The sequence below is a fragment of the Mauremys mutica genome, chromosome 1 (assembly GCF_020497125.1).
Source record: "Mauremys mutica isolate MM-2020 ecotype Southern chromosome 1, ASM2049712v1, whole genome shotgun sequence".
Classification (NCBI taxonomy): Eukaryota; Metazoa; Chordata; order Testudines; family Geoemydidae; genus Mauremys; species Mauremys mutica.
In genome coordinates, this window is record NC_059072.1 from 151,287,396 (window position 1) to 151,315,029 (window position 27,634).

At 49.7% G+C, this 27,634-nt stretch overlaps 1 protein-coding gene across 4 annotated transcripts; it reads right to left on the reverse strand.

Moving 5' to 3' along the window:
• Window positions 1–3,794: 3,794 nt before the first annotated feature.
• On the reverse strand, window positions 3,795–26,059 carry PEX5 (peroxisomal biogenesis factor 5). Of its 4 annotated transcripts, none has more exons than XM_045000151.1 (16): window positions 25,791–26,059; window positions 24,935–25,117; window positions 24,402–24,437; window positions 24,088–24,220; window positions 23,748–23,882; window positions 22,223–22,328; window positions 17,681–17,771; window positions 17,255–17,377; window positions 16,752–16,844; window positions 15,517–15,636; window positions 14,615–14,758; window positions 6,964–7,034; window positions 6,359–6,562; window positions 6,032–6,197; window positions 5,612–5,769; window positions 3,795–5,034 (listed from the first exon to the last, which is right to left on the reverse strand). In XM_045000151.1, exons 2-16 carry the CDS (start codon window positions 25,082–25,084, stop codon window positions 4,956–4,958), a joined length of 1,809 nt encoding a protein of 602 aa, XP_044856086.1. In that variant the 5' UTR covers window positions 25,085–25,117; window positions 25,791–26,059; the 3' UTR covers window positions 3,795–4,955. The 4 variants fall into 4 exon arrangements, with proteins under 4 accessions (XP_044856086.1, XP_044856073.1, XP_044856074.1 ...); XM_045000138.1 differs by having other exon boundaries at window positions 3,795–5,039; window positions 25,791–26,054; XM_045000139.1 differs by lacking the exon at window positions 25,791–26,059 and adding an exon at window positions 25,597–25,715 and having other exon boundaries at window positions 3,795–5,039.
• Between the last annotated feature and the right edge of the window lie 1,575 nt (window positions 26,060–27,634).

Sequence of the window (27,634 nt, forward strand, 5' to 3'; positions counted from 1 at the left end):
AGCCCAAAACCGAAACTGACCCAACCCTCTCCAGCCGGCTCTCTGCCTTTGTCTAGCTTCCCGGGCAAAAGTGTTGACCTCCCCTCCCGCTGCCTAGCTCAGGTTACAGGCCCAGGTACTGTCCATCACCTAAAGTTATCCCCTGCCCTCCCATTCACTGTGCAGACAGTTCCTACTCCATCACAGATAGCAACAAGCCACTTTTGTCTCATCTTATAGTTAGATTGTAAGCACTTTGGGGCAGGGCTGTCTTTCTGTCCTATGTACACCCAGTACACTGGAGTCCTGCTCCATAACTGGGGCTATACTATAACAACAAATAATTGTAACCATCATCTCCCCTCTGCAGGCCTTTACTGAGCATAAATACACAAAAGGGCACACACACCCCCATGAATGACCATTGCATCTTGGAATTCCAGGAATGCACCTGTTTCGTTTATCTAAGGGCATGCAGAATAAGTGTTTGAAATGGTTCCAGTGGGGTAGTTGCTAAGGTGAGAGCTGACTGCAGTCAGTATGCACAACAGCCCAGATCACAATTAACTCATTAATGCTGTGACAGTGAAATGAGGGCTCTAGTACTATCTTAGCACTTTGCCACCCAATCCCTGATCATCACAACACATGAATTGGTGAACTAGAACTGGAACAGGAAAGGGATCCAACAGGTGCAGTAGGAAGATGGTAAAGTGGACTGCAACCCAAGCCCAGTGTGTATCCTCACACTGAACAAAAGCAACCGTCAGACCGGATTTCAGAAAACATTTGCTCATGTCAAAAAGGTCTAGCAGCTGCTGGAGGCATCTCTTGCTGGAAGCCCCATCCCTTGGGCCATTTTAAAGAAGGCTGTAGAGAACAATCCATGCCTTGCCCACAGCGGATGGACGAGAGAGTCTTAGAGTTCTCTGCCCTCGCCCGCTGACTCTTTGCTAATCAGCCCAAGATAGGGCCTGCTATCACCAATTCCAGTGTGACCACAGGATAGGGTTAGGAGTCTCAGGTCAAATCACTTGAGTGTAATAAACAGCTGGAAAACTTCTCATTCCCAGCCACTTTTCTTTCCTAGTAATTGGGCCTGAGCCCTAGCACCGATAGTACAAACAGGTCTCCAACCTCAGCTTGCTGTGAGGGAAAGGGAAGGTGGCAAGTCTCAGGGCTACTTCAGTGCACAGCAAGTGGTTGTGGAAGCTTCTGCTTCACAGCTCATAGTATTGCAGTCAGAAAATATACCCAGTGCTCACACAGTACTGTTATGCCACCATGCTGACCAATCAGCAGAGCTATGTGGGGAGCCCAGGACTGGAATAGCAGGGGGCTGGAAGGCAGGACTGAGGGGCATTGGCAGAGCTGTGTGGGGAGCCCAGGGCTGGAATAGCAGGAGGACATTTGCAAATTCAAACTTGGACACTGAAGACTCTAGCCCCATTTGGCCTCAGCTACAAGTGCCAATAAAAATTCATCTTTAGGAATTTGGCTCAACGACAGCTTTGCTGCCATTGGAGACGGAATGAAATCCCTCTGGCTGGAGCTAGGGCCCTGAGTGTCACACGAAAAGGATGCAGCCATGACTCAAAGACAAGCAGGCCAGGCTCGTGGGCTCTTTTCACATGCTGCGAACTTTGAGAAAAGCAAGAAAACATGGAGTTAAAGGGTACACAGCTCTGGATTCAGCACTAGGTGTCACAGCAGCCAGGGCCGGCTTTAGGATTTTTGCCACCCCAAGCAAAAAAAAATTTTGTCCGCCCCCCTTTTTTTTCATGCCCCCCGTCCCCTCACTAACTCCACCCCTTCTGAACCCCTTCCCCAAATCCCCAGCCCCACCTCCTCCCCCCGGCATGCAGCATTTCCCTCCCCATTGCTTCCTGGGGCCCCCACGACCTCCCACCCTAGCTCACCTTTGCTCCGACTGCTCCCCTGGAGTGCCACCGCTCCGCTTCTCCCCACTCCCTCTCAGGCAAGGGAGGGCGGAGAAGCGGAGCAGCGGTGCATTCAGGGGAGCAGGCGGAGCAGAGGTGAGCTAGGGTGGGAGGGGCACAGGAAGTAACGGGGGATAGAGGAACCACTCCCCGCTCCAGCTCACCTCCGCTCCACCACTGGTGGCTCAGCTTCTCCTCCCTCCCTCCCAGCCTTGCTGCATGAAACAGCTGTTTCGCAGGCAGCAAGCCTGGGAGGGAGGGAGAAGAGAAGTGGCAGCTGGGCACTCAGGGGAGCCGGCGGAGGTGAGCTGGGGCAGCGAGTTGGGGCCACGGGGGCACTTTTTCCCCATCCCCCAGAGTTGGCACCTATGATGGCTGGCGCCAGAATGCCGCCCCTAGAAATGTGCCGCCCCAAGCACTTGCTTGTTTTGCTGGTGCCTGGAGCCGCCTTAGAACTGAATATGTAGGCCTTAGAGCTGAGCCAGGGTCTTTCCACAGGGAGACGTTACGCAGGCAGTCCTTTAGTGCAGCAGGGTAAGGAGGCTCGAGCCTGGTGCCAAAAGGGCTTGGGAAGCCCATGGGCCAGTGCTGCTCCCAGCAGAGAGCGCCAATTGCTGCATTTCCCATTGAGAGGGACCACGTATGAGAGTGGCGAGAGGCTATGCTGTGCTGGATGAATATTGCTGGCCCCAGACCCATATGTTACCTGGCGAGCCCAGAAGAGCTGCAGCTCAGTGCACCTGGCATTTTAAAGAGATTAACCCCTTCCTTCAGATGATCTGATCTGGGATTAGGGGGAGACCCTTGCTGCAGAAGCAGCTGTCAGACTTATTAGAAAATGAAGTGTGTGGGCCCCCCCCACGAAATATCAGAGCAAAGCCCCCTTGTAGGGGCAAAGGGGCACAGCTATGAGGGCTGTGTCCTGTGCAGGGATGCAGGTTGATAGCATATTTAAGATTTTCCCCATCACACCCCTCCCTTCCTCCCACAACAGCAAGAGCATGAAGACATGGCACCGAGATGCAGGAGGAGGGAAGAGACCTATGTGAGACAGGTCTGTGCACATGGCCGCTCTCCTGATCCAGCTCTGAGAAAGCTTCCCAGTCCAATTCTCCCTCATTCCACCCCCCACCAAAATGGGGAAGGGGCCCAGGGCAGCAAGAGTACATTTGGGTCCCAGGCAGGGACAGATTAGGTCATAGGTATAGGTCTGTGATGCCCAGGGTCCCAACTTCCACAGTTGTGACCACCACAAACGCTCAGCTTTCACCATTAAAAAAAGCCTTCATGGTTAGCAAGAAAAGCTGGAAAACACGGCCTGAGGATAACTGATGCAGGGACATCTGTGGAGCACCTCAATCAACAGCTCTGAGAGGTAGAAACTGCCCCATTCAGCTGAACATGGTGTTAATACCAAGACCACCGCTCTGATGAGCTCCACCAAGCCCACCCCAACAGTGGCTCTGCATGTAGCAGGAGAAGAGTGCAGCAGACCCAGCCAAAGAACCCATCCATCCACTCACCTGCCCCACGATAAAGTACTCAAGGGGGGTGCTGGGCTACCTCCCCTGACTCTCTGCGGGAGCCCAGCTAAGGCCACCTTTGCCACTGACTATTGTGCAGATTGGGGGCCTTTGTCTGGCACCAGAACTCCAAGTGGTGGAGGCCTAGACTGCCTTAATGTCCCACGAAGGTGCAGGGTAGGGGGAGACGCACAGACAGCAGCAGCAACCCTCTACAGTTACGCCCTACCCCAACATCCTTTCCTGGGGGTGTCGAAGCATCCCAGAGCAAGGGTAGCCTCCTCTCAAATTCCACAGGCGCTTCCGCACGCAAAGGCTTGTACACCCCTCCAATACACAGCCAGACACTACAATATTTTGACAAGTTTAATTTTTTCCCTTCTATTATACAAAATATTTTACAATTAAAAAAATTTTCCCTCCAAAATCATATACAGATATTTATAATTCACAAGATTCAATTACAGGTGGGGGGCGGGGGGAAGAGACCATCTGCACAGAGAAAATAATTCCCAGTTTATTGTACAATGATGGACAATCAAGTGAAAATTAAGACCTTACCCCCATCCCTGCTTTTGGCCAAGGTGCTTTTATAGTTAGCCAGCTTCCCCCCAGTTTCTGGGTGACCCCCCAAACTCAGCCCCAGGGCCTCTTCTCACTGCAGTCTCAGAGCCTCCTCACAAATCCCAAGTGAGAGCGAGCCCAGTGAGAGACACTCAGAACCAGGACACTGTTACTAGCACATGGAAGAGGGGAAAGAAAAACCAACAAGCCTCACAAAGTGACCCACCCACTGCACACACGTGGTGGGGGTAGGGCTGTATGCTCAGCTGGGAAAGACCCAGGGTTAGTAGCCCCAGCACTCACAGACCCCACAGCAAGCCGGGACGGGCAGCCCCAGCACTAGAAAGCACTCCTACACCTAGCCAGCACGCCCAGAGCCAGTCGTTTGAGTGGGCAGTCTCAGCTGCACAGCATAGTTATGGCAGGGTCTGACATGAGGGTATCACAAATGCAAACTTGTTATTTTATCTTCTAAGAAGTGATCTTGATATGTTCCTATGTCCCCATCCCTTCCACCCACCACTGATTTGCTTCCCCGTGCCAGCAGCACTTCCCCGTGGAGGGTCACAGTCCCTTGGGGAGATGGCGCCACATGAGCCGCTCACAGATGCTCAGGCCACAAGAGGCAGGTGAGAAGTTACACGCTACCGTGGGAGGTCCTACAGAAATGGCAGCCAATGACTTGCCCCCAGCAGCTGAAGGGCAGATTTGAAAAGATGATGTGTGTGAACCCCAGTAAACCTTTGTTTTTTCCCCTCCCTAGAAGGAGCTTGTGGGACATAACTACTGGCCTGGGCCCACCCTGCATTCACAGGGGAGCCCGTCCTCAAGTCACTGCTGCAAGCCAAAGGCCTGGAGCAGGGTGGGAAGGTCACGGGCATCGGCTGCCCCATACAGATCACTCTGGCCCAGCATGGAAAGGGCCATGCGGAGGGTGCTCCAGATGTTGTCAGACATGGCACCTTGCTGGCCCCGTGGGCCCCGGCTCTTCTGCTGCATGTGCAGGGCCTCCAGGAAGTGCTCCACTGCTTCACTGACCAGGGGAGGGAGGGAGACAGAGTTAACTGGGGAGGTTTGTACATCCTATGGGTGAGAAGGACCCACTAGATCCCCTCTTTGGATGGCTCAATAATCACCCTTCCACACTTCCTCCAGCCATTCTTCTTACCCCTGCTCCTCACACACCTCATCATTGGCCCACGGGACCAATGAAGCCAATGTCCAAGCTGCAATGGACGTGGCTTGACAGCCCCACCTCCAGGCACAAGCTTGAAGGCAACCACAACAGATCCTTTCTGTAGCTCCGAGATGCTCCCTCCCTTTGATACTGGGAATCAAGGGAGTGGGAAGCATGTGGGTTGGTACTTTGCTCCTGGGGCAGACAGACCTGCTCTGCTCCCTCCTTGCCAAGGTTAAGGAGCGCATCCTATGCCCAGAGGGACCAAGTGGAACTTCCCCACCAATAGCCCCTCACACGTAGCCACTAGCTTCCCTTCCCTTGACCCCCCTTCCCAACTAACTGATTGGCCCCCACTGATACTTCGTCATAGCAGACTTGGCCACCCCCAGTACCCAACCCCCATCTGGCCCCTCATTCCCACTCACCGATGGGCCCCCAGGTTGATGCAGCTGATGCCCAGGTTGTAGCGGGAGCGGATGTAGCCTGGCTGCAGCTCCAGTGCCCGGCGATAGGCGGCCACAGCCTCCTCACTGCGATTCCCGTTGGCCAGAGTGGCACCCAGCTTGTTCCACAGGAGGTGATCCTGGAGTCGGGGGGGGGGGAAGCAAGTGGAACTAAGTGACAGGGGCACCAGGCATCCCACCGAGCCTGTCCTTCACAACCCTCCCCACTTCCCCATCTCTTCCCCACTCCATCCAGTATTCAAACCTACCCACCCCCTCAGGTCAGCCTGCTGCTCACCCCACTGGCCTTTCCCCGCAGGGCAGAGCCCAGCCCCACCTCCCCATACACACCCACAATCCTTCATCAGCCCTGCCCCCCTAAACCCCACTCTGCCCCCTTACGTTGGGGCGCACGCTCAATGCGGCACTGAAGCAGTCCACGGCCTTCTCATACTCGCCGCTCAGGTTGAAGAGGACGCCCAGGCCGCACTGCACATCGGGGTCCACGGCCGAGGGGTCACTGCGCACGGCTGCCAGGAACAGGTCCTTCACCTCCATGAACAGGGAGCTGAGGAGGGAGAGAATGAGGGAACCCACCCATTGATGGGCGCAAGCTCCCCCCCCAACCCTTTCTGGGGTCACCCCCACCCCAATGGACCCAGCTACAAGACCACAAGCAGGTCTAGGATATTCTGCACCTCCCTCAGTTTCCCCATCCTCCAGACTCACTCAGACAGTAGGGAGCCCAAGATGCGCTTGGAGGACCCCAAGCTGCTTCCTTCTGGCTCCTTCCCCACCAGGTGGGCATAGGCTGGCTTGTGGCGCAACCAGTCACGCAGGGTTTCGCATGCCTGCTTCTGCAGAGACTCATTGGTGAAGCTGACGGCCAAAGCCATGAGCGCAGTTACATTCTCTGGCTGCAGCTCCAGGCACCTGCAGGGCAGAGGGGGAGAGAGTGCACAGCATTCACATTTTTGGAGATGTGGATAAGAAGCTTCAGTGGCCTTTTAAGAACACTTCTCCAGCCACCTTGGTGGGCTATGAACACGTTGAACAGCAAGCGCCAGTGTCCAGGCAAATTAAGGAGGGATCCATTACAGGGCAGGAGACCTTGATTGGGTCAGAACCCAACTCTCCACAGCAATCCACAGGGAACTTATCCTTCCAAGTTTGCATTTGGTGCAGGGAAAAAAAGCACTGGAACTTTGTTTAGCCTTTAAGCAGGACAACCAAGATAAAGGTGTGTCATTAGTGGCCAGCAAGCCAGTCCCTCTGGGAGCCACGAGCAGAACCCAGGAGTCCTGCTTTAGATCCCCTCTTCACTAGCTACTCACTGCCTGAGGGCACTGATTGCAGACAGCTCTTGTTCATTCTCTGCTTGGGTGGTTCCCAGGTACTGCCAGGCCTGATGCAGAAACAGAGACAAGCTTATTTATACTTCTTCAGATTGCAAATACAATTAAAGGCACCATCATGTGCCCTGGGCACCTTTTTTGGAGATTAAAAATAGCTGTACCCAAGTCAGCAGCCTCAGCCCACTTCTGTTAACCAACCCCTCACCTCTCCCACACTCCCCAGGAAAATAGGTGGGCTCTGCAATGCATCCTGGAAGTCAGCAGGTTTGGGCTATTTGGAAAGGTGGAGGGGGAGTGAGTTCCTCCCCGCCCCCCCCGTGCTGCCCCCTAGCCCCCCCACACACAACATGCTGCCAGCAGTCCCCCCGCTGCTAAACGCTGGGGGCTCCAGCTTTAGCACCTCCACCCATCACAACTGGGACTAGACTGCAGGGTAAGGAAGAAAGAGGCAGGTCTCAGGCCACTGAGGGCCTCAGAGAGGTGGCACAGCCCAGAAGACAGGATATTGGAGTGGGAATGCTAAGAGATAAGAGACTCAGTCAGCAGCAGCTTGCTGTGGTCCACAGGCTAATCATTATGTCATGATCGACAGTACTGAGGCAGCTGAGAGATCTAAATATAGCAGCATTGACACCTGACTTGATCTTCATCCATCACCAGATCACCTACGCATGTAGCCAGCACAGCCTCCTTGCTGCACCCACAACCATCCCGACTGACTAACGTTAAAGAGGTTTAAATCAGCTAGATATTATGAGTTGTCTCGCCCCCACACCCTAAGCGTGCTCATCGTCTCACCCAGAAACGGAAGGTTTGATCCAGGCTGACAGTTGGCTGAGCTGACATCATGAAGTAACAAGCATAAGCCATACAAAAGTCCCCTTAAGCAGGGAAGCCGGTACCCTGTTCTCTTTAAGAGAAGTGTTACTAGCCACCAGCAATGGACCCAGCCACTTGTCAATGGCCTTCATGAGCCAACACAGGTGATGACTATGTGCCCCCACCCTTCCAGAGCCTCAGTGTGAAACTACCTGAGACTCCAGCAGAGCTGACTGAACATGCGTGCCCTCGGAACACTGCCCTGTCCCCTGGAAAACAGAGTTTAGTCCGAATCTCAATTTTATCCTCACAGCAAGGACTCAGACTAGCCGCCTGATCAGGGCTCTGTGAATACTAGGACGACAGCAAAGCATCCCTTCTTTGTCTCCTGCACAGCCATAGCACACCATATAGAATGGGCCCAAGACTTCCACGATGGCCATTCCAACAATATTCCCTCTCACTCTGTCACTGGCCCTCTAGAGTCTAAACCATGGTGACTCATAAGGACAAAGCCAAGGAAGTAGGTGCCTAAGAGGCCACATGATCAATGGCAAAGACAAGAGCCCATAGTCCTATCAAAACACTGGGATAATGGTAGGATGACAAATGGGAATGAGGATATGGAGGTAGATATTACCACATCCGAGGTAGAAGCCAAACTCGAACAGCTTAATGGGACAAAATTGGGGGGCCCAAATAATCTTCATCCAAGAATATTAAAGGAACTGCCACATTAAATTGCAAGCCCATTAGCAAGAATTTTTAATGAATCAGTAAACTCAGGGGTTGTACCATACAACTGGAAAATTGCTAACATAGTTCCTATTTTTAAGAAAGGTGAAAAAAAAGTGATCCGAGTAACTATAGGCCTGTTAGTTTGACATCTGTAGTATGTAGGATCTTGGAAAAAATTTTGAAGGAGAAAGTAGTTAAGGACACTGAGGTCAATGGTAATTGGGACAAAATACAACATGGTTTTACAAAAGGTGGATCGTGCCAAACCAGCCTGATCTCCTTCTTTGAGAAGGTAACAGATTTTTTAGACAAAGGAAACACAGTGAATCTAATTTACCTCGTTTTTAGTAAGGCATTTGATACGGTTCCACATGGGGAATTATTAGTTAAATTGGAAAAGATGGGGATCAATATGAAAATTGAAAGGTGGATAAGGAACTGGTTAAAGGGGAGACTACAACAGGTCGTACTGAAAGGTGAACTGTCAGGCTGGAAGGAGGTTACTAGTAGAGTTCCTCAGGGATCGGTTTTGGGACCAATCGTATTTAATCTTTTTATTACTGATCTTGGCACAAAAAGTGGGAATGTGCTAATAAAGTTTGCAGATGACACAAAGCTGGGAGGTATTGCTAATACAGAGAAGGGATATCATACAGGAAGATCTGGATGACCTTGTAAACTGGAGTAATAGTAATAGGATGAAATTTAATAGTGAAAAGTGCAAGGTCATGCATTTAGGGATTAATAACAAGAATTTTGGTTATAAATTGGGGACACATCAGTTGGAAGTAACAGAGGAGGAGAAGGACCTCGGAGTATTGGTTGATCACAGGATGACTATGAGCCACCAATGTGATATGGCCGTTAAAAAAAAAACTTATGCGGTTTTAGGATGCATCAGGCGAGGTATTTCCAGTAAAGATAAGGAGGTGTTAGTACTGTTATACAAGGCACTGGTGAGACCTCATCTGGAATACTGTGTGCAGTTCTGGTCTCCCATGTTTAAGAAGGATGAATTCAAACCGGAACAGGTACAGAGAAGGGCTACTAGGATGATCCAAGGAATGGAAAGCCTGTCTTATGAAAGGAGACTGAAAGAGCTTGGCTTGTTTAGCCTAACCAAAAGAAGGCTGAGGGGAAATATGATTGCTCTTTATAAATATATCAGAGGGATAAATATCAAGGAGGGAGAGGAATTATTTAAGCTTAGTACCAATGTGGACACAAGAACAATAAGCGAATTAAGCGAATCCACAGGTTCCATAGAGTCTCTATGGATAGAAATTTCATGCTCTAGTAAAAATATAACAGTAGGGATCTATTATCGACCACCTGACCAGGACAGTAATAGTGATGATGAAATGCTAAGGGAAATTAGAGAGGCTATCAAAATTAAGAACCCAATAATAGTGGGGGATTTCAATTATCCCCATATTGACTGGGAACATTTCACTTCAGGACGAAATGCCGAGATAAAATTTCTCGATACTTTAAATGACTGCTTCATGGAGCAGCTGGTACGGGAACCCACATGGGGAGAGGCGACTCTAGATTTAATCTTGAGTGGAGCACAGGAGCTGGTCCAAGAGGTAAATATAGCAGGACCGCTTGGAAATAGTGACCATAATACAATAGCATTCAACATCCCTGTGAGGGGAAGAACATCTCAACTGCCCAACACTGTGGCCTTTAATTTCAAAAGGGGGAACTATACAAAAATGAGGGGGTTAGTTAGACAAAAGTTAAAAGGTACAGTGACTAAAGTGAAATCCCTGCAAGTTGCGTGGGCCCTTTTTAAAGACACCATAATAGAGGCCCAACTTCAATGTATACCCCAAATTAAGAAAAACAGTAAGAGAACTAAAAAAGAGCCACCGTGGCTTAACAACCATGTAAAAGAAGCAATGAGAGATAAAAAGACTTCCTTTAAAAAGTGGAAGTCAAATCCTAGTGAGGCAAATAGAAAGGAGCACAAACACTGCCAACTTAAGTGCAAGAGTGTAATAAGAAAAGCCAAAGAGGAGTTTGAAGAACGGCTAGCCAAAAACTCCAAAGGTAATAACAAAATGTTTTTTAAGTACATCAGAAGCAGGAAGCCTGCTAAACAACCAGTGGGGCCCCTTGATGATCAAAATTCAAAAGGAGCGCTTAAAGATGATAAAGTCATTGCGGAGAAACTAAATGGATTCTTTGCTTCAGTCTTCACGGCTGAGGATGTTAGGGAGATTCCCAAACCTGAGCTGGCTTTTGTAGGTGACAAATCTGAGGAACTGTCACAGATTGAAGTGTCACTAGAGGAGGTTTTGGAATTAATTGATAAACTCAACATTAACAAGTCACCGGGACCAGATGGCATTCACCCAAGAGTTCTGAAAGAACTCAAATGTGAAGTTGCGGAACTATTAACTAAGGTTTGTAACCTGTCCTTTAAATCGGCTTCGGTACCCAATGACTGGAAGTTAGCTAATGTAACGCCAATATTTAAAAAGGGCTCTAGGGGTGATCCCGGCAATTACAGACCGGTAAGTCTAACGTCGGTACCGGGCAAATTAGTTGAAACAATAGTAAAGAATAAAATTGTCAGACACATAGAAAAACATAAACTCTTGAGCAATAGTCAACATGGTTTCTGTAAAGGGAAATCGTGTCTTACTAATCTATTAGAGTTCTTTGAAGGGGTCAACAAACATGTGGACAAGGGGGATCCGGTGGACATAGTGTACTTAGATTTCCAGAAAGCCTTTGACAAGGTCCCTCACCAAAGGCTCTTACGTAAATTAAGCTGTCATGGGATAAAAGGAAAGGTCCTTTCATGGATTGAGAACTGGTTAATGGACAGGGAACAAAGGGTAGGAATTAATGGTAAATTCTCAGAATGGAGAGGGGTAACTAGTGGTGTTCCCCAAGGGTCAGTCCTAGGACCAATCCTATTCAATTTATTCATAAATGATCTGGAGAAAGGGGTAAACAGTGAGGTGGCAAAGTTTGCAGATGATACTAAACTACTCAAGATAGTTAAGACCAAAGCAGATTGTGAAGAACTTCAAAAAGATCTCACAAAACTAAGTGATTGGGCAACAAAATGGCAAATGAAATTTAATGTGGATAAATGTAAAGTAATGCACATTGGAAAAAATAACCCCAACTATACATACAACATGATGGGGGCTAATTTAGCTACAACGAGTCAGGAAAAAGATCTTGGAGTTATCGTGGATAGTTCTCTGAAGATGTCCACGCAGTGTGCAGAGGCGGTCAAAAAAGCAAACAGGATGTTAGGAATCATTAAAAAGGGGATAGAGAATAAGACTGAGAATATATTATTGCCCTTATATAAATCCATGGTACGCCCACATCTCGAATACTGTGTACAGATGTGGTCTCCTCACCTCAAAAAAGATATTCTAGCACTAGAAAAGGTTCAGAAAAGAGCAACTAAAATGATTAGGGGTTTAGAGAGGGTCCCATATGAGGAAAGATTAAAGAGGCTAGGACTCTTCAGTTTGGAAAAGAGAAGACTAAGGGGGGACATGATACAGGTATATAAAATCATGAGTGATGTTGAGAAAATGGATAAGGAAAAGTTATTTACTTATTCCCATAATACAAGAACTAGGGGTCACCAAATGAAATTAATAGGCAGCAGGTTTAAAACAAATAAAAGGAAGTTCTTCTTCACGCAGCGCACAGTCAACTTGTGGAACTCCTTACCTGAGGAGGTTGTGAAGGCTAGGACTATAACAATGTTTAAAAGGGAACTGGATAAATTCATGGTGGCTAAGTCCATAAATGGCTATTAGCCAGGATGGGTAAGAATGGTGTCCCTAGCCTCTGTTCGTCAGAGGATGGAGATGGATGGCAGGAGAGAGATCACTTGATCATTGCCTGTTAGGTTCACTCCCTCAGGGGCACCTGGCATTGGCCACTGTCGGTAGACAGATACTGGGCTAGATGGACCTTTGGTCTGACCCGGTACGGCCTTTCTTATGTTCTTATGTTCTTATGTTATGTAACAAATGGATATAAACTGGACACTAGGAAGTTTAGATTTGAAATTAGATGAAGGTTTCTAACCGTTAGAGGAGTGAAGTTCTGGAACAGCCTTCCAAGGGGAGTAGTGGGGGCAAAAGACATATCTGGCTTCAAGACTAAGCTTGATAAGTTTATGGAGGGGATGGTATGATGGGATAGCCTCATTTTGGCAATTAATTGATCTTTGATTATTAGCAGGTAAATATGCCCAATGGTCTGTGATGGGATGGATCTGAGTTACTACAGAGAATTCTTTCCTGGGTGCTGGCTGGTGAGTCTTGCCCACATGCTCAGGGTTTAACTGATCTCCATATCTGGGGCTGGGAAGGAATTTTCCTCCAGGGCAGATTGGCAGAGGCCCTGGAGGTTTTTCGCCTTCCTCTGCAGCATGGAGCACGGGTCACTTGCTGGAGGATTCCCTGCACCTTGAGGTCTTTAAACCTCGATTTGAAGACTTCAATAACTCGGACATAAGTTAGGGGTTTGTTACAGGAGTGGGTGGGTGAAATTCTGTGGCCTGCATTGTGCAGGAGATCAGACTAGATGACCATAATGGTCCCTTCTGACCTTAAGTCTATGAATCTATGTTCATCTCCCTCAAGTGTTTCAGTCCCATCACTGACAGCAGATTGTCAGAACTGGCCCTTCACCCAAATGGAGCAGCGTGCCCTGACCTCAAACAACAGGAGATAGTGATCTGGCCAGGGCAAGGGTAAGCTCTCCAGTTGTCCAACCTCCAATCCTAATCAGGACACCAAATCAGAAGTGAGACCAGCTGTCTGAGTTGAGCCAGACTCCTAGGATCAACCCACCCTAGCTGTCAAGTCCTCAGCTGACTCAAAAGACTCAGCATTTGCATGGCTGTTGAAGCCACTGAGCATCACCCACCTTGTGACTCCAATGCCACCATGGTAAGGACTTCAGCATCTCATGCAGGGAGTCTGGTGCTTCAGGAAGACAGATACCCTAGAACCTGACCCATCTCAGTTATAGCCCCAAGATTCTAACCAGCTTTAGTCTGGGAGACCTTCTGCACCATAGGTCAGGTGCACACAGCTTGACCATCTTCTCAGTGAGCCCCCTGGGGTTCACATACAAGTACACGGCCAGAGTTATACACCTGAGAACAGGAGTCACCCACACCACCCCCTGCAGCACAGATCCCCCAGGCCTGGAGTGGTGGGCCATATTGCAACCCCAGGCTGTATCTCTGGGGATCCTTGTATTACATTCATAAAAGTTCTCTGTATGATCATGTTCTACTCCATGGGGGCAGGTTACCTCAGCTCCTCCAGGAGCTAAAAACAGTGGGGGTGATTACCCTGGGGATTGTAAACATCCCCAGAGAAGCACCATACCCGAGGGAGGTTTGCATATACTGGTACGAGCTGGGTCTTCCAGAGACCAAGTGACAAAGAAAGGGCTTCTGGTATAAAAGGCTGAGTTTAAAGATATTCAGGATCTTATTTTGATTCAGCAAATGGGCAGGACCTTCTGTCCAAGGGGAGTCCCAAGCCTTGTGGAAGGATTGGAAGGGCGCTGGCTTACCAGATTCTGCATGTGGAAGGTGAGTGATTGCTGGCGTACTTAGCAAGCGGGTAAGAATTTTTATTGTTTTTAATATGGTTTTTCTGTGATGCTTTTGCCCTAGAATAAATGTACTTTGCTTTGGAAGAGCTGTATGGTGACAGGTAAAACACTGTTGTCTGTGGAGAGAAAGCAACACAGAGGCTCTGGCCATTAGGCAGACTTGCTTGCTGGTGATAGTGTATGGTAGGGAGCTGTACAGCTGTAAAACTCCCAGCCAGAAAGGAGTGGGACATGGGCCCCCTGCCCAGAGACATGAGGGCTAGAAACCTGAGACAAGGCTGAGCACCCCCGGAGTGGGCCACGAAGGTGAGGATACAAGTGCAGTTGCTTTGAAACTCTGACAAGTGGATCTCCCATCCCTAGACTAACCCAGTCTGACCTTGCTTAGGGAGCTGAGCCAGGCTCCAAATGGCAAGATACCTGGAGCAGACCTGCTCTCCTTGCTCCTCACCTCCACGTGGTCAGGTTTCTGCTGCACCGCAGCCTCAAAGAGCAGGACAGCATTGGGGAGGTCACCCTTCTCCAGGCACTTCAGACCCTCGTCAAATGGCTGTGGATGATCCCTCATGGGATTGTCCTTCTCAAAGAGATAACCCTACCAGAGACAGCAAGCAAGGGGTCAACACTATGGGCAGGAGACAGGTGCGTCAAGGGCATGACTCAGAAACAGCTGATGTGCACCCACATGCCAGATCAACACTCCCACCCATTTCAGCTCCAACAGCCAGAGACACTGCAATGGGTGATGAACGGGTGGTCCCTCAGCGCATGGAGCGGCTGGTATGTCCCTCCTGAGAGGGCTGGAGTGTGCCAGCTCGCAGCAGACGTGGGCAAAGCAGCTCCTGCCCCCTCTGCTTCCCACTCAGTCTGGGGTGAAAGGTCCCACGCCCCAGCCTGGGGAGAGATGTATCGGTTGTGCAGGGTTGTGTGTGTAAAGTTTACCAAATTTAGGGAGTCTCCATCAATACAGGGGACACAGAAAGAAATGGCTTGTGTTGTGGGGAGCACCAGAATTAACTGCTGGTGTGTTACAACTGATTTGCATCTTCAGCAGTGGGCAGGGCTTTGGCAAGAACCACCATGTATTTTTTCCAGTCTGACCCCGGTCAAAGGTATTGACAGAGACTCTGGCAGCAGCAAACTTCCTCACAGCAGTGCCCACCCATGCCCACAAGAGACCGGCTGTCAGGAACAGGGTCTGGCCTTTGACATTAAGAGGGGATCCCAGCAGCATGAGCTGCCTTGCAGCAGCACTCTCAGTAACCATTACTCTCAGCCTGGGAGAAGAGATTTTGGGAGCTCTCAGAACTGCCCAGCACAGCACCAGGACCCGCATTCGCTGCCCCCCATTACCTTGTCATAGGAGGAGGTACTGAGGTCCTCATAATCTGAGAGCCAGGGGTGAGCCTCTGCATCTCGCTTGGCCATCTCCTCCCACTCTGCCTGAAGCTTGTCCCAGAAATCCACATCTGACTGAAGAGAGGAGGAGGAGGTTAAAGGATAGCACCCTGCTGAGCTCCCCCTACATGTTCCCTGGAGATTCCTCTCTCTAGGCCTCTGAGCCCCACTCCTCATCTCTCCCCTCGCAAGAAAGGGGACTCAGACAGTTCTGGGGCCCTGAAGCACCCTTCATACCCCAACCTCTCTGTGACGCTCTGTACCTCATGGGAAAACCCTACACCCCCCATGTTCATCCTTATAAAAGGATTGTCTGGTATCCAATACACAGTTTGCCATGTTGGGTGTCTTCAGAAGACTCATGATGCACTGAGCATTGCTGTTACAGTGAAGTTATAGTAATTGTTTTTACAGTAATGTTATAGATTATAATTTCATGAGGTTATGAGGCTGAAAATGTGTCCTCATGGCTTAAAACAAGCCCAGGCAAAAACTCCAAGAGCAGAGGGGCAGTTCACACCCCCTCAGGGCATGTATGGGACAAATCCAGCCCAGCCTCACAGGAATAAGGGACACTGGCCTAGGCAACAACAAAGGATCTGTTGGACTCTCGAGTGAGTCACCCTCCTTCCTTTGGTCATTTTAGGTCTACGATGAGGTAACGTTCACCTGACTCTGAAGTTTGTAAGGGTATTGAAAGTGTTAAGACCAGCTTAGAATGCGTTTTGCTTTTATTTCATTTGACCAAATCTGACTTGTTGTGCTTTGACTTATAATCATTTATATCTTTATAGTTAATAAATCTGTTTGTTTATTTAACCTGAAGCAGTGTGTTTGGTTTGAAGCGTGTCAGAGACTCCCCTTGGGATAACAAGCCTGGTACATATCAATTTCTTTGTTAAACTGACAAACTCATCTGCCCACTGGATGCTGTAAGCGTATAACTGGACACTGCAAGATGGAGGTTCCTAGGGTCGTGTCTGGGACCAGAGATATTGGCTAGTGTCATTCGATTGCACAATCTGAGCAGCTCACATGCCAGAGGCTGTGCGTGAACAGTCCAGGAGTGGGGGTTCTCACAGCAGAGCAGGGTAAGGCTGGCTCCCAGTGTCAAGGATTGGAGTGACCTAGCACATCACTGGTCCAGATAACACCAGAGGGGAATGTCACACTCTCCCCTCCAGTTTTACCTCCACTGCAGTCTTGGCTTGCTGAAATTCTGTATCCAGAGTTGACACATTCCCAGTTCGGGAGAACTGATCCACCCAGGCATCTGATACCCCCTAGAGGGAAAGAAATAAGATGGAGCTCCTTGAGATTGCAAGATTAAAAAGCAATGCAATGCATCTCCCCCTCCAGCAAGGGGTGCTGGAAGGACCCCCCCCCCCTCCACCCACACAAGTGAACACTAATTGCACAGGGATACTGCAATGGAGCAACCACATTCTGGATTCTCCCACCTGCCAAGGCATCGCTGTGAAGAAGTTCACACTGCCAGAGCCCATCCCTGCTCCTGGGTAGGCACTGCTTTGGAGAAGCTCATGCTCTGGAAGCCCCACGCCACTGTTGGCTGAACGTTAACGGGACCCTGCTGAGAGAAAGTTCACCCTGCCATTGTCCCTCCCCTCCCCCAGGCTGGGCAGGGCTGCAAGGAAGTTTGCACACCTGTGAGCAGCTGGGGCTGGGGTCCTACCTGCTGCTGTATAAACTCAGCTGTCCACTGCTCTGCCTGATCCTGGTCTCTGGGGGTCAGGGTCACCTGATTAGCCTCAATCGACACCCTCCCGTCTCCAATCTGGCGGACAAACTTTAGGAACTGTGGCAAAGAAATGAAATGTGGGAAGAAACCTTCACCAACAACCCTCACCAAACTCTCCATATTTGCTAGGCAGATCTGGGCCCCCAGAATCAATAGAACCAGAAGGAAAAGGGGATAAAATGTGCCAGTTTCACCAGAGTTGTATGGTGGAAGGCATGATCCTGGGGGTTGTAGAGCTCAACCCCCAGAACTAGAGGGAGAAAGGAGGGGAGACACAGAATGGCAGGAGGTCTCACCCCCCCGCCCACCACCACACACACACACACACATACCTTCGTGGGGCTCCATGGCATTTCTCACCTCAGAATTGTTGAGTTTGGGGTCATCCACTTTAGAAAGGAAATCATTGGCAGTTTTCTTAAGCTCATCCTCAGGTTGATATTCCTCATACCTGTAATCAGAGAGAGAGAGAGACAGAAAGAGTCTGATCTGACACTAAGGGCTTGGCTACACTTGCAACTGTAGAGCAATTTAAGTTAAACTAGCCTTTGGAGAGCACAGTAGGGAAAGCGCTCCTGTCTGTCCAGACAGAGCTGAAAGTGCACTGGCATGGCCACATTTGCAGCACTTGCAGCTGCATTGGGAGAGGTGCATTATGAGCAGCTATCCCGGCTTCAAGTGGTTGCAATGTGCTTTTCAAATGGGGGGAGGGGTGGAGCATGACAGGGAGTGTGGCGGGAGAGAGAGTGGGTTTTTGGGGTGTTGAGAGTGTGTCAGCACGCTGTCTTGTAAGTTCAGACCCCTCTCCTTCCCCCACCTCTCTCTCTCTCTCTCAGCAAACATTAGCTGTTCGTGTTTTTCTCAGACCAGATAAGCAGCCCGCACTCCAAAACTGAGCTTTGAAAGGGCACTTCCCTGTCCCGAGTTCACAAAGACAAGAGAGGCCACTTCAGTTAAGGGGATTATGGGACGTTTGTAATGTTACTTCTTGTTTACACCGGCACTGAAGCCTGTCACCCAATACGCAACAGCTGTTAATCCTCTCGGGGAGGTGGAGTACCAGCAGGGCCAGCTCCAGGGTTTTTGCCGCCCCAAGCGTCGGGGGGGGGGGGGAAGCCGCGACTGCGATTGGCGGCAGCTCCACTGCGCCACTTTCTTCTTTGGCGGCATGCCTTTCCCTCTGAGAGGGACCCACCGCCAAAGAGCCGAACGTGCCACCCCTTCCCCTTGGCCGCCCCAAGCACCTACTTGTTGCGCTGGAGCTGGCCCTGAGTACCAGGAGTGCTCCAGCCAGGGAGTCAGAGCGCTCTATGTGTCTTGCCAATGTGGATGGGGAGTAAAGTAGAGCGCTCTGAGAGGCTTTATTGCAGTATAACGTCCAAGTGTAGCCAAGGCCTTAGCAATAGGGGGCTCCATGTTTGTTCAGTCTACCCCTCTCTCTGCATCAGGCCACACAACAGTCCCTGAGGCTGGAGAGCCCACGTGATCTGTTCTTCGCCCAACACTATTCAGAATCTTTATTAACAACCTGGGAGCTGGGAGAGCTCAGTGGTTTGAGCATTGGCCTGCTAAATCCAGGGTTGAGAGTTCAATCCTTGAGGGGGCCATTTAGGGATCTGGGGCAAAATCAGTACTTGGTCCTGCTAGTGAAGGCAGGGGACTGGACTCAATGACCTTTCAAGGTGCCTTCCAGTTCTATGAGAGAGGTGTATCTCCATATATTACTGCTGAGATAACTGTGCCAGATGACACACCGATTGGTAGAGTGAAATAATAAGGATAAACCAATTATATAAAGCAATTTGGATCTCTTGCTAAGCATTTTAATACTGCCAAAACCAAGGTCAGATATCTAGGAATAAAGAACACAGGTCACACATACAGCATGGGGGCTGTATCCTGGAGAACAGTGACTCTGGAAAGGGTGTAAGGCAGGAGTTCTCAAACTGGAGGTCGGGACACCTCAGGGGCTCGTGAGGTTATTACATGGGAGGGTCACGAGCTGTCAGCCTCCACCCCAAACCCTGCTTTGCCTCCAGCATTTATATTTGTTAAATATACAAAAAAGTGTTTTTAATTTATAAGCGGGGGGGCGGGGTCGCACTCAGAGGCTTGCTGTGTGAAAGGGGTCACCAGTACAAAAGTCTGAGAAGCCCTGGTGTAGGGTCAGGGTGGATAATCAACTGAACAGGCTTTCCTAGTGCGAAGCTTGGCTAAGAGGGCAAATGCAATCCTTGGACATATAAACATGGGAATAGCAAACAGGTGTAGGAGGCATGGCTTTACTTCTGTAAACACATTGGTGAAGCCATTCCTGGAAGTGTCTAGTTCTGGTGTCTATATTTGAAAGAGGATATTGAAAATTGGGAAAGGGTTCAGTAAAGAGCAACAAGAAAGATTCAAGGTCTGGAAAACCAGCCTTCCAGTGACTTAAGAGTATTTAGCTTATTAAAGAGAAGATGAAGTCACAGTCTATAAATAGCTACAAAGGAAGAAGATATCTGATGGGAGAGAGCTCTTTAATCTAGCCAACGAAGACAAAAGAAGATCCAATGGCTGGAAAATTAAGCTAGATACATTTAGACTGAAGATGAAGTGCAACTTTTTTAAACAGCAAGGATAATTAGCCATTAGAATAAATTCCTAGGAATGCTGTGGATTCTCCATCACTTGAAATCTTTAAAGCAAGGCTCAATATCTTTCTAATGGATATGCTCTAGCTCAGGGGTAGGCAACCTATAGCATGGGTGCCGAAGGCGGCACGTGAGCTGATTTTCAATGGCACTCACACTGCCCAGGTCCTGGCCACCAGTCCGGGGGCTCTGCATTTTAATTTAATGTTTAAGAAGCTACATTTAAAATTTTAAAAACCTTATTTACTTTACATACAATAGTTTAGTTATATATTATAGACATATAGAAAGAGACCTAAAAACATTAAAATGTATTACCAGCACGCGAAACCTTAAATTAGAGTGAATAAATGAAGACTCGGCACAGCACTTCTGAAAGGTTGCCGACCCCTGCTCTAGCTCAAACAGAAGTTACTGGTCTTTGTGATGACATCTCTGGGCTAGATTCACAAAGGAATTTAGGCGGTGTGATGCAGAGCACTGCAATGCCTAACTTTTGGGCACCCAGAAAAAAAAAACAAACAGGAACAACACGCTGATCCATAAAGCCTGAGTTAGGTGCCCAAACTCCCTGTACAATGACTGAAGAGAGATGGGCACCTTAGAATGCGATTCACAAAAGCCAGTAGACTAGGTGAGCATCCACCTAAGCAGGGCACAGAGATAGGCACCTGCATCTGCTAGTGATCCACAGCCAGGAGCCCCTCTCCTGAAATCAGACTCTTCAGCTTAGGCACAAAAGGCGTTTCTTGTGAAAACAAGTTAGGCAGGTGTCTAACTCCACATAAAACAGCCAGAGGAGAAGGACGATGACGACGTGGTGGTGGTACCCAACTTTATATATATATAGCCCAGTAGTTTGAGCACTCACCTGGGATGTGGAAGACCAGATTCAATTCCCCCTCTCTGCCTGAGTGGGAGAAAGGTGGGAGACCCCTGTTCAAATCTTCTCAGGGATATTCTGATGTGGGCCTCCAGCAGACTCTCCTGTTGAAGCTGTTCCACTGTGGATAAATACTTTTTAAAAAGAGTAATTGGCCAGAGGGAGAGAGAACAACTCTGTAGCCTGGTGGTTAGAGCACTCACCTGGGAGGTGGGAGACCCTGAGTCCAGTTCCCTGGCTCCCATGAATTTTTAAAATTATGTATCCACAATAGAACAGCTTCAGCAGGAGAGACTGAGGGAGTCCCACACCAGAATATCCCATAGCCCAGTGGTTAGAGCACACACCTGAGAGGTGGAAGACTCTTATGCAAATCTGTTCTCCTGCTATGGTAGAGGAGGGAATTAAACTTACCTCTCCCACATCCCAGACAAGTGCTCTAACCACTGGGCTAAAAGTTATAAGGTGGCTGCTGCCACCATCCCCATCTCCAGATGGATTTTGAATGGGACCTGATGCAGTAGGCAGCCTCTGAGCACATCTACTGGATTGAGCACCCACAGGACTTAGGCAGGTGAACATCTATCTTCCCCGAGTCTGTGAATCGTTCTGGGGCTTAGGTGCCCAGACACCTACTGTGAGGCAACTATGCACATGCCCAGAGACTTAGGAACCTGGGGAACTTTTACCTTGCAAGTGTAGACACTGCGTAACTTTAGGCACCTACAGAGATTTGGCAGGAGTGTAAGTTGCAATGGAGCCTAAAACTAGAACTTGGGCACCTAAATCTGGAGTTTAGGCACTTAAGTACCTTTGTGAATCTAACTTTCTGATCTTGTGTTCTGCAGGAGGTCAGACTAAATGATCATAATGTCCCTTAGGGCCTTAAACTCTATGGCCTTGTTTACATTAAAGGGAAAAGTCGATCTAAGCTACGAAATTTGAATTACTTGAATAGTGTAATTCAAATCGACATAGCTTAGATCTACTTACCGCAGGGTCCACACTACACGACGTTGATGGGAGACACTCTCCTGTCAACTCCCCTTACTCTTCTCGATCAGGTGGAGTACAGGAGTCCACGAAAGAGCAATCAGTGGTCAATTTAGCGGGTTTTCACTAGACCCACTAAATCGACCACCGATGCATCGATTGCTGCAGCATAGACAAGCCCTATGGAACCAGAATCCCCATGTTTAGTTATGTTGTTGTTGAAACTGCCGTGTTGGGTGGACAAGGCTCTGCCTCTTCCGCTTTCTTGAAGCGAGGATCTGAGATCTTGGTTGAGACCCAAAGCTCTGAGATGAGAGTGGATTTCTGTCATCTCCCACACCTCACCCACCCTGGACATTAGTGGGTGCAGGAGCGAAGAACAGAGAAACTCACCACTTATCTGCCAGTGACTGGTCTTCTGTTTCCCCCAGCCACAGCTTCTCCTCTGACTGCTCCAGGTATTCTTCTGCCCACTTGGCAGGAGATACAGACAAAGGGTCTGTACAGGGTGGTGGGAGAAAAGTGAGGAACAAGAAGATAAAACAGAACACTGCTCAGAGAAACTTCAAATTTGGATCGCTCCAATTTACATTTAGATTTGTAGTCCGGATTGTTACATTAACAGAGGGTTCTTGCCATTCATTTCCTTAGTTTTGTTTGTTTACTTGAAAATAAAACAAGCCTCAGATTCAACTAGTCTATGCAGGCAGATTTCATTTAGGCAAAGTGCCAATTTTCTTACTTTTTTTATTAAAAAAACAAACAAAAAATTTTTGGCATCCCACATGGACAGCAACAAAGTGGGCTGCTGTATGCATCAGGAAAATGAATAACGCACTGCAAATTTCCAGCTTTTCATCAGAGCCTCTCAAAGACCATCATAAATATGAATTATGACGCCTGTCTCCAACGGGTGTACGAAAGGAATAAATATGGATAGTTTCACTGATCAATGAAAAGAAGCCACCTCTGGGGTGGGGCATAGCAGCTGTTTAACTGCTGCCCAACAGTTCAAGATAGCGATTCAGTTGGTTAGAGCGGAGGAGACTAGAGTCCATCTCAAATCTTCTACATGCTGTGAGACCTTGGGCAAGTCACTTCCCCAGCTAGTGCAAGAAGCAGATTATTCCCCTCCCAGCAGGAAACATTAATTGCATGTGTTTTCAGGCACAGAAAGGACCCCAACATTTATTTTGAAGTGGGAAACAGATTCCCTCTCCTCCCCCTCACGATCGCAGAAACTGATTAACAGATTTGGCTGAAACATTCAACAAAATATTCCCCTCTGGGCCAGGACCCAAGTTTCATCCCAACAGGGAGCATCAGAGATCTACATATGGCCAGGGAGAGACCAGCTTTAGCCTTGTCTATGTGGAAAAGCTGCATTAGTTTAAATTAAAGTTTTTTAAACCAAATTAGTTAAACTGATGCAAACCTCTCTCTGGGCACTTATTTCAGTGTAAGAGCATCTTAGTTTAGCTTAAACCTGTTCTCAAAAGATTTTCGCTAAACCAAAATAAGACATTCCTACACCACAATAGGAAGGCCTACATGGGTTGCTTGCATGGTTTAACTAATACACACAATACTCTAGTCTCCTGGGGGCTACTTTAAACCCAACAACTGAATTGAGACCAGACTGTGGGTGCAGGAGGTCAGACTAGATGATCTGCTGGTCCCTTCTGGCCCTAAACTCTATGATTCTAAATCAGGTTAATTTCACCCCTCATGTTGTACCAGTGTGACATTCCCATGGAGGCAAGCTGCTAGGGCGAACTGCCCTATTCTGAATACTATCTGCTGCGTCTACCAGATGCACTCTAATCTCATGCACAACAGACAACCCCTGCATGGGAAAACAGAGGGGGGCATGCTACCAGGCAACACCCCACCCAAACTTCACAATGGGAGCCTTCACCTGTCACCTCCGCAATGAACTCCTGCGACCAGTCAGCCTCATTGTAATCTGGGGAGACGTCAGTTGTAGTATCTGCAGCCCCCAGAAATTCCTGGGCCCAGTTCTCAGATAGAGCCAGAGCTGCCACACCTGGAGCTGGGAGAGGGCAAGAGATGGGGATGGTTCAGTGACAAGCCCCAAGTGCCCCACCCCCAAGAGGATTAGAGAAAGCCTAGCCTCTTAATCTTCAGACACCCCCTGCCCTAGCTAAACAGGCCTTCTCTTTCAGTTCCCCTTAAGACATACCACCAGGGCTGGCAGAAACCCCAATGCCCCTAGCCCTTTCTCCCCCATCCTTCACCTCGCTGTGGGGCTTGGCGGAAGCTTGACTGCTCAATCTCCTGCATCTCAGCCAGCAGATCATCCATTTTAAAGGTCTGTGGGGCACGGGAGAGCAGAGGGGCATTCTGCTCTTGTAGGAATTCTGCAGCCAGCTGCCAGGGAGAGAAAGAGAGAGTTTTCGATGAGAAATACCCAGCAGGCGCTCTGGAACCAAAAAACATGAGAGAAAGAAGGTAGGGCAAAAAGGGAATGAGAGACAGGAAGAGTGAAGACGGATCAGAGAGAATGTGGCAGTAAGAAGGATGATAAGGGGAGTGATACAATTGTTCTTACCTCATCTTCAGAGGCCACTCCCAAAGGTTTGGACACCTGTGGGAAAAGATGCCAAACAATCACCCCAGTGATGGGACCTGGCCTCCAGCATCACCTCCCCACTACCATGGGACTAACTTGTACCATACCACCACCTGTGACAGATCCACACCACACACACAGCGGGACCAACATCCCACCCAGTCAGATCTCCTGCAATGGGTGAGACAGGCACCACATCTCTCCTTTCTGGATAGACCCCTGCTGTGACTGGGAGACACCCCCACACCACCACCAATCTAGTGATCCTACAACCAGCCCCTACAGTGGGGTAGGCCCCATGATCCCTCACAGCCCTTCTCCCACTAACAAGACAGCCCCCTCACAACCTCCACACTCCCACCTGCCCTGACAGCCTCCCGTGTGCTCAGACAGACCCCCCCCACTCCCAAGCCCCAGTGCATCCCTGCCCCTCACTCACAACAGAACAGACATACCAACTCTCCTCCCATCAGCAGTCAGATGGACTCCCCAACCCATTCCCCAGTACTCACTGCCTCTGCTCCAAGACCTGCAGGGGGCCAGGCCGAGGGACCTCGGAGCCCCTCCTGCCGCAGGGCCTTGTCCTGGGTAAAGTGGCCAGCCAGCTTCATAAGGGGGTTAGAGCCCCCGCACTCAGGCTCCACCAGCTCCCTCATGGCCATGGTGAGGGCAGGGGGCACTGCACCTCACCCTGTCTGAGGGGGGAAAAAACCAGAAAGCACGAGTGACGGTAGAGCTCTAGGACCCCTGGCAGACAGCCCACCACGGGGGATGCAGAGCCTTGCCCAGCACTCATCTGCTCCATAAACAAGCTGGTGGGGTCTCATCTGAGCGGCATGATGGGTACACATGTTACAGACTCCACCCCCCACCCCCCGAGCCGCCTGAGCAAAGGCCAAGGGCCGAATGACCACGGGGGCCGAACGCGCCTTCCCCCCAGAAGGACCCGCCCAGGTCGTGGTGTGGCCACCCCTAGAATGGCTGGACGGGGGTGCAGAAGGAAAGCGCTGCGGACGCCATGACAAAGAGGGGGCCTTAACCCCCCGCCCCTTCCTCCCTGCATCTGCCCTTGGGAGGGATCCTCGCCCCCCCCCCCCAGCCCCTCCTCGCTGCCTCACTCTCAGCCACTCCACCTCGCCCCCGTCCCTCACCCCAGACACACACACACACACACCCTGAACACTGGGTGCTGCCCGTGCTGGGCCTCCCTTCCCCGGGGGCCTCAATCATTGTCCGTCCCCCTGCGCTTGGGCAGATGCAACCCACTCCGCAGGGCTGCAAGGCCTCGGCCAGCCAGGCACCACCCGGGCCCGGAGCTAAGGCGAGGGCAGGGAGGGGACCAGGGGCTCCCCGCTTTCCATACGCTACCTTGGCGCTGACTCTGCCGCAGCTTTTGCAACACTCACCAGGCAGCAGGGGGCGGGGCTAGCTCTTAAAGGGACAAGCGCCCCGCGAGGGCCGCGGCGGGAAGGGGAAGTGTTAAAGAGCCGGCGGCGGGCACCCTCTGCGAGGCAGCGCTCTCTGGCAGCGCCATTCGCACAGGGGCCCAGACCCCGTCTAAACTCAGGAGTGGCACTAAATAAACAGGATTTAATTCAGCTACTGTTTTAACTTGATTTGAGTTAAACCGGTGCAATTTCGGTGTGTAGACAAGTCCCAGGAGCGAGGAGAAGTTTCCAGGACTAGGCACCAAGAAGGAACAGCTATGGGAGTTCTTAAAGGGCCACGCACCCTGAGAAGCGCCCCCACGCCCTCTGCACCCTAACAGAGCAGCGCCACCAGAATGCTCTTAAAGGACCAGGCTGCCTAAAAGAGCAGCCTCCCCCCCCCCCCCCCGGGGGAGCTCTTAGAAGGCCAGCGACTATGGCAGAGCAGCACAAGGAGCTTTTCACTCTCCCCGAGAGAGAAACCCGGCCAGGACTTAGCACGTCAGGCAATGCAACAGCGCAGTGAAGGAAGCTCTTAAAGGGCTAGGCACCAGCACAGGGAACCTAGGAGCTCTTAAGGGGCCAAGCCCACTTAGGCCATGTCTCCACTAGGAAGAAAGGTGTGCTTGAGGCATATATCAGCCAAATTGTGTCAATGTATGTATGCTGACACCCTAATGTAGCCAAGGCTGTTGTCGTTCTAACACGTTAGCTGATCAAGGTAAGCGGGATGGAGGAGTCGTTCTTTCCTAGTGAAGACAAGGCTTAAGACAGCAGCACCAGAAGGGGGCTAGGGGCCAAATCAGAGCAGCACCAGGAAGTTAGTGAAGGTCTAGGTCTAGGTGTCCTGAGAGGCCACACCACAAGCTCTTAAAGGGCCAGCTACCATGTGTAATGATCAGTGTTGACAGCCCCTCCATGATCTTACCTTACTGCTAAATTCTTGTCTTGTTTTCATATTATGTTATTGTCTCTAATCTGCTCCTGGGTCTAGGAGGAAATCAAGTCTAGCTTGTGTGTGCTGGAGTTGTTACTTTCAGTGTCCTGATAACTCCTCTGATTTCTATGAGCCCGTATTACACATGTTAAAGTAACACAAGCTTTCCACTGATCAAAGGGCCAGAGCAGGCAGTACAGGGAGCTTTTAAAGTGACAGGTGATTTGAGAGGGCAAGACCAGAGAACTCTAAAGAGCAAAGAAGGCACCATATGAGAACAGCACCCTGAGAGAGCACTATGTGATACCCTTAATTCAGTGCACAGAATGCGCAGTGCACAAGGAATGAATCAGGGTTGTGCAGTGAATGATGCTGTTTGTAGGATCCCTGCCTCATTTTTGCAGAAGTTGGAAGGCATGTAAAGATTATGAGGAAGGAAGGGCGGCAAGAAGAGAAAAGATGGTCTTGTGGCTTAGGCAAGTTAATATTGTAGAAGAGAACTCAGTCCAATCCCTGCTTCTGCCACAAGTTTCCAATGTGATGTTGGACAAGTTACTTAAATCAGAATATTAGCAGATGGCCACTAACTGCGTTCCTTATTTTCTGAATGCCCAACTTGAGACAGACCGGCTTAGGACCTGATTCACAGAAGTGCTGAGTGCTCACAACTGCAACAGAGGTAAATGGGAGCTGTGGGTGCTCAGCACCTCTGGCAGTAATACTGTGTGGTCTGGAAGCATGTGCACAGACTGGGTAATTAAGAAATTTCTGAGTTCTAAGTCTTGTTTTGTGATTGATTCACTGTGTGGCCTCAGGCAAGTCTCAGTTTCCCCATCTATAAAATGGGA

Bases quoted from the DNA above. Each gene is read 5' to 3' on its own strand.
- PEX5 (XM_045000138.1), bottom strand. From the start codon at position 25,084: ATGGCCATGAGGGAGCTGGTGGAGCCTGAGTGCGGGGGCTCTAACCCC. The intron at 24,438-24,934 runs GTGAGTACTGGG...CTTTTCCCACAG, and splicing joins CAGGTCTTGGAGCAGAGGCA to GTGTCCAAACCTTTGGGAGT. The intron at 6,198-6,358 runs GTGAGTCTGGAG...CTCCCTCCTCAG, and splicing joins TTGGGCTCCCTACTGTCTGA to CTCCCTGTTCATGGAGGTGA.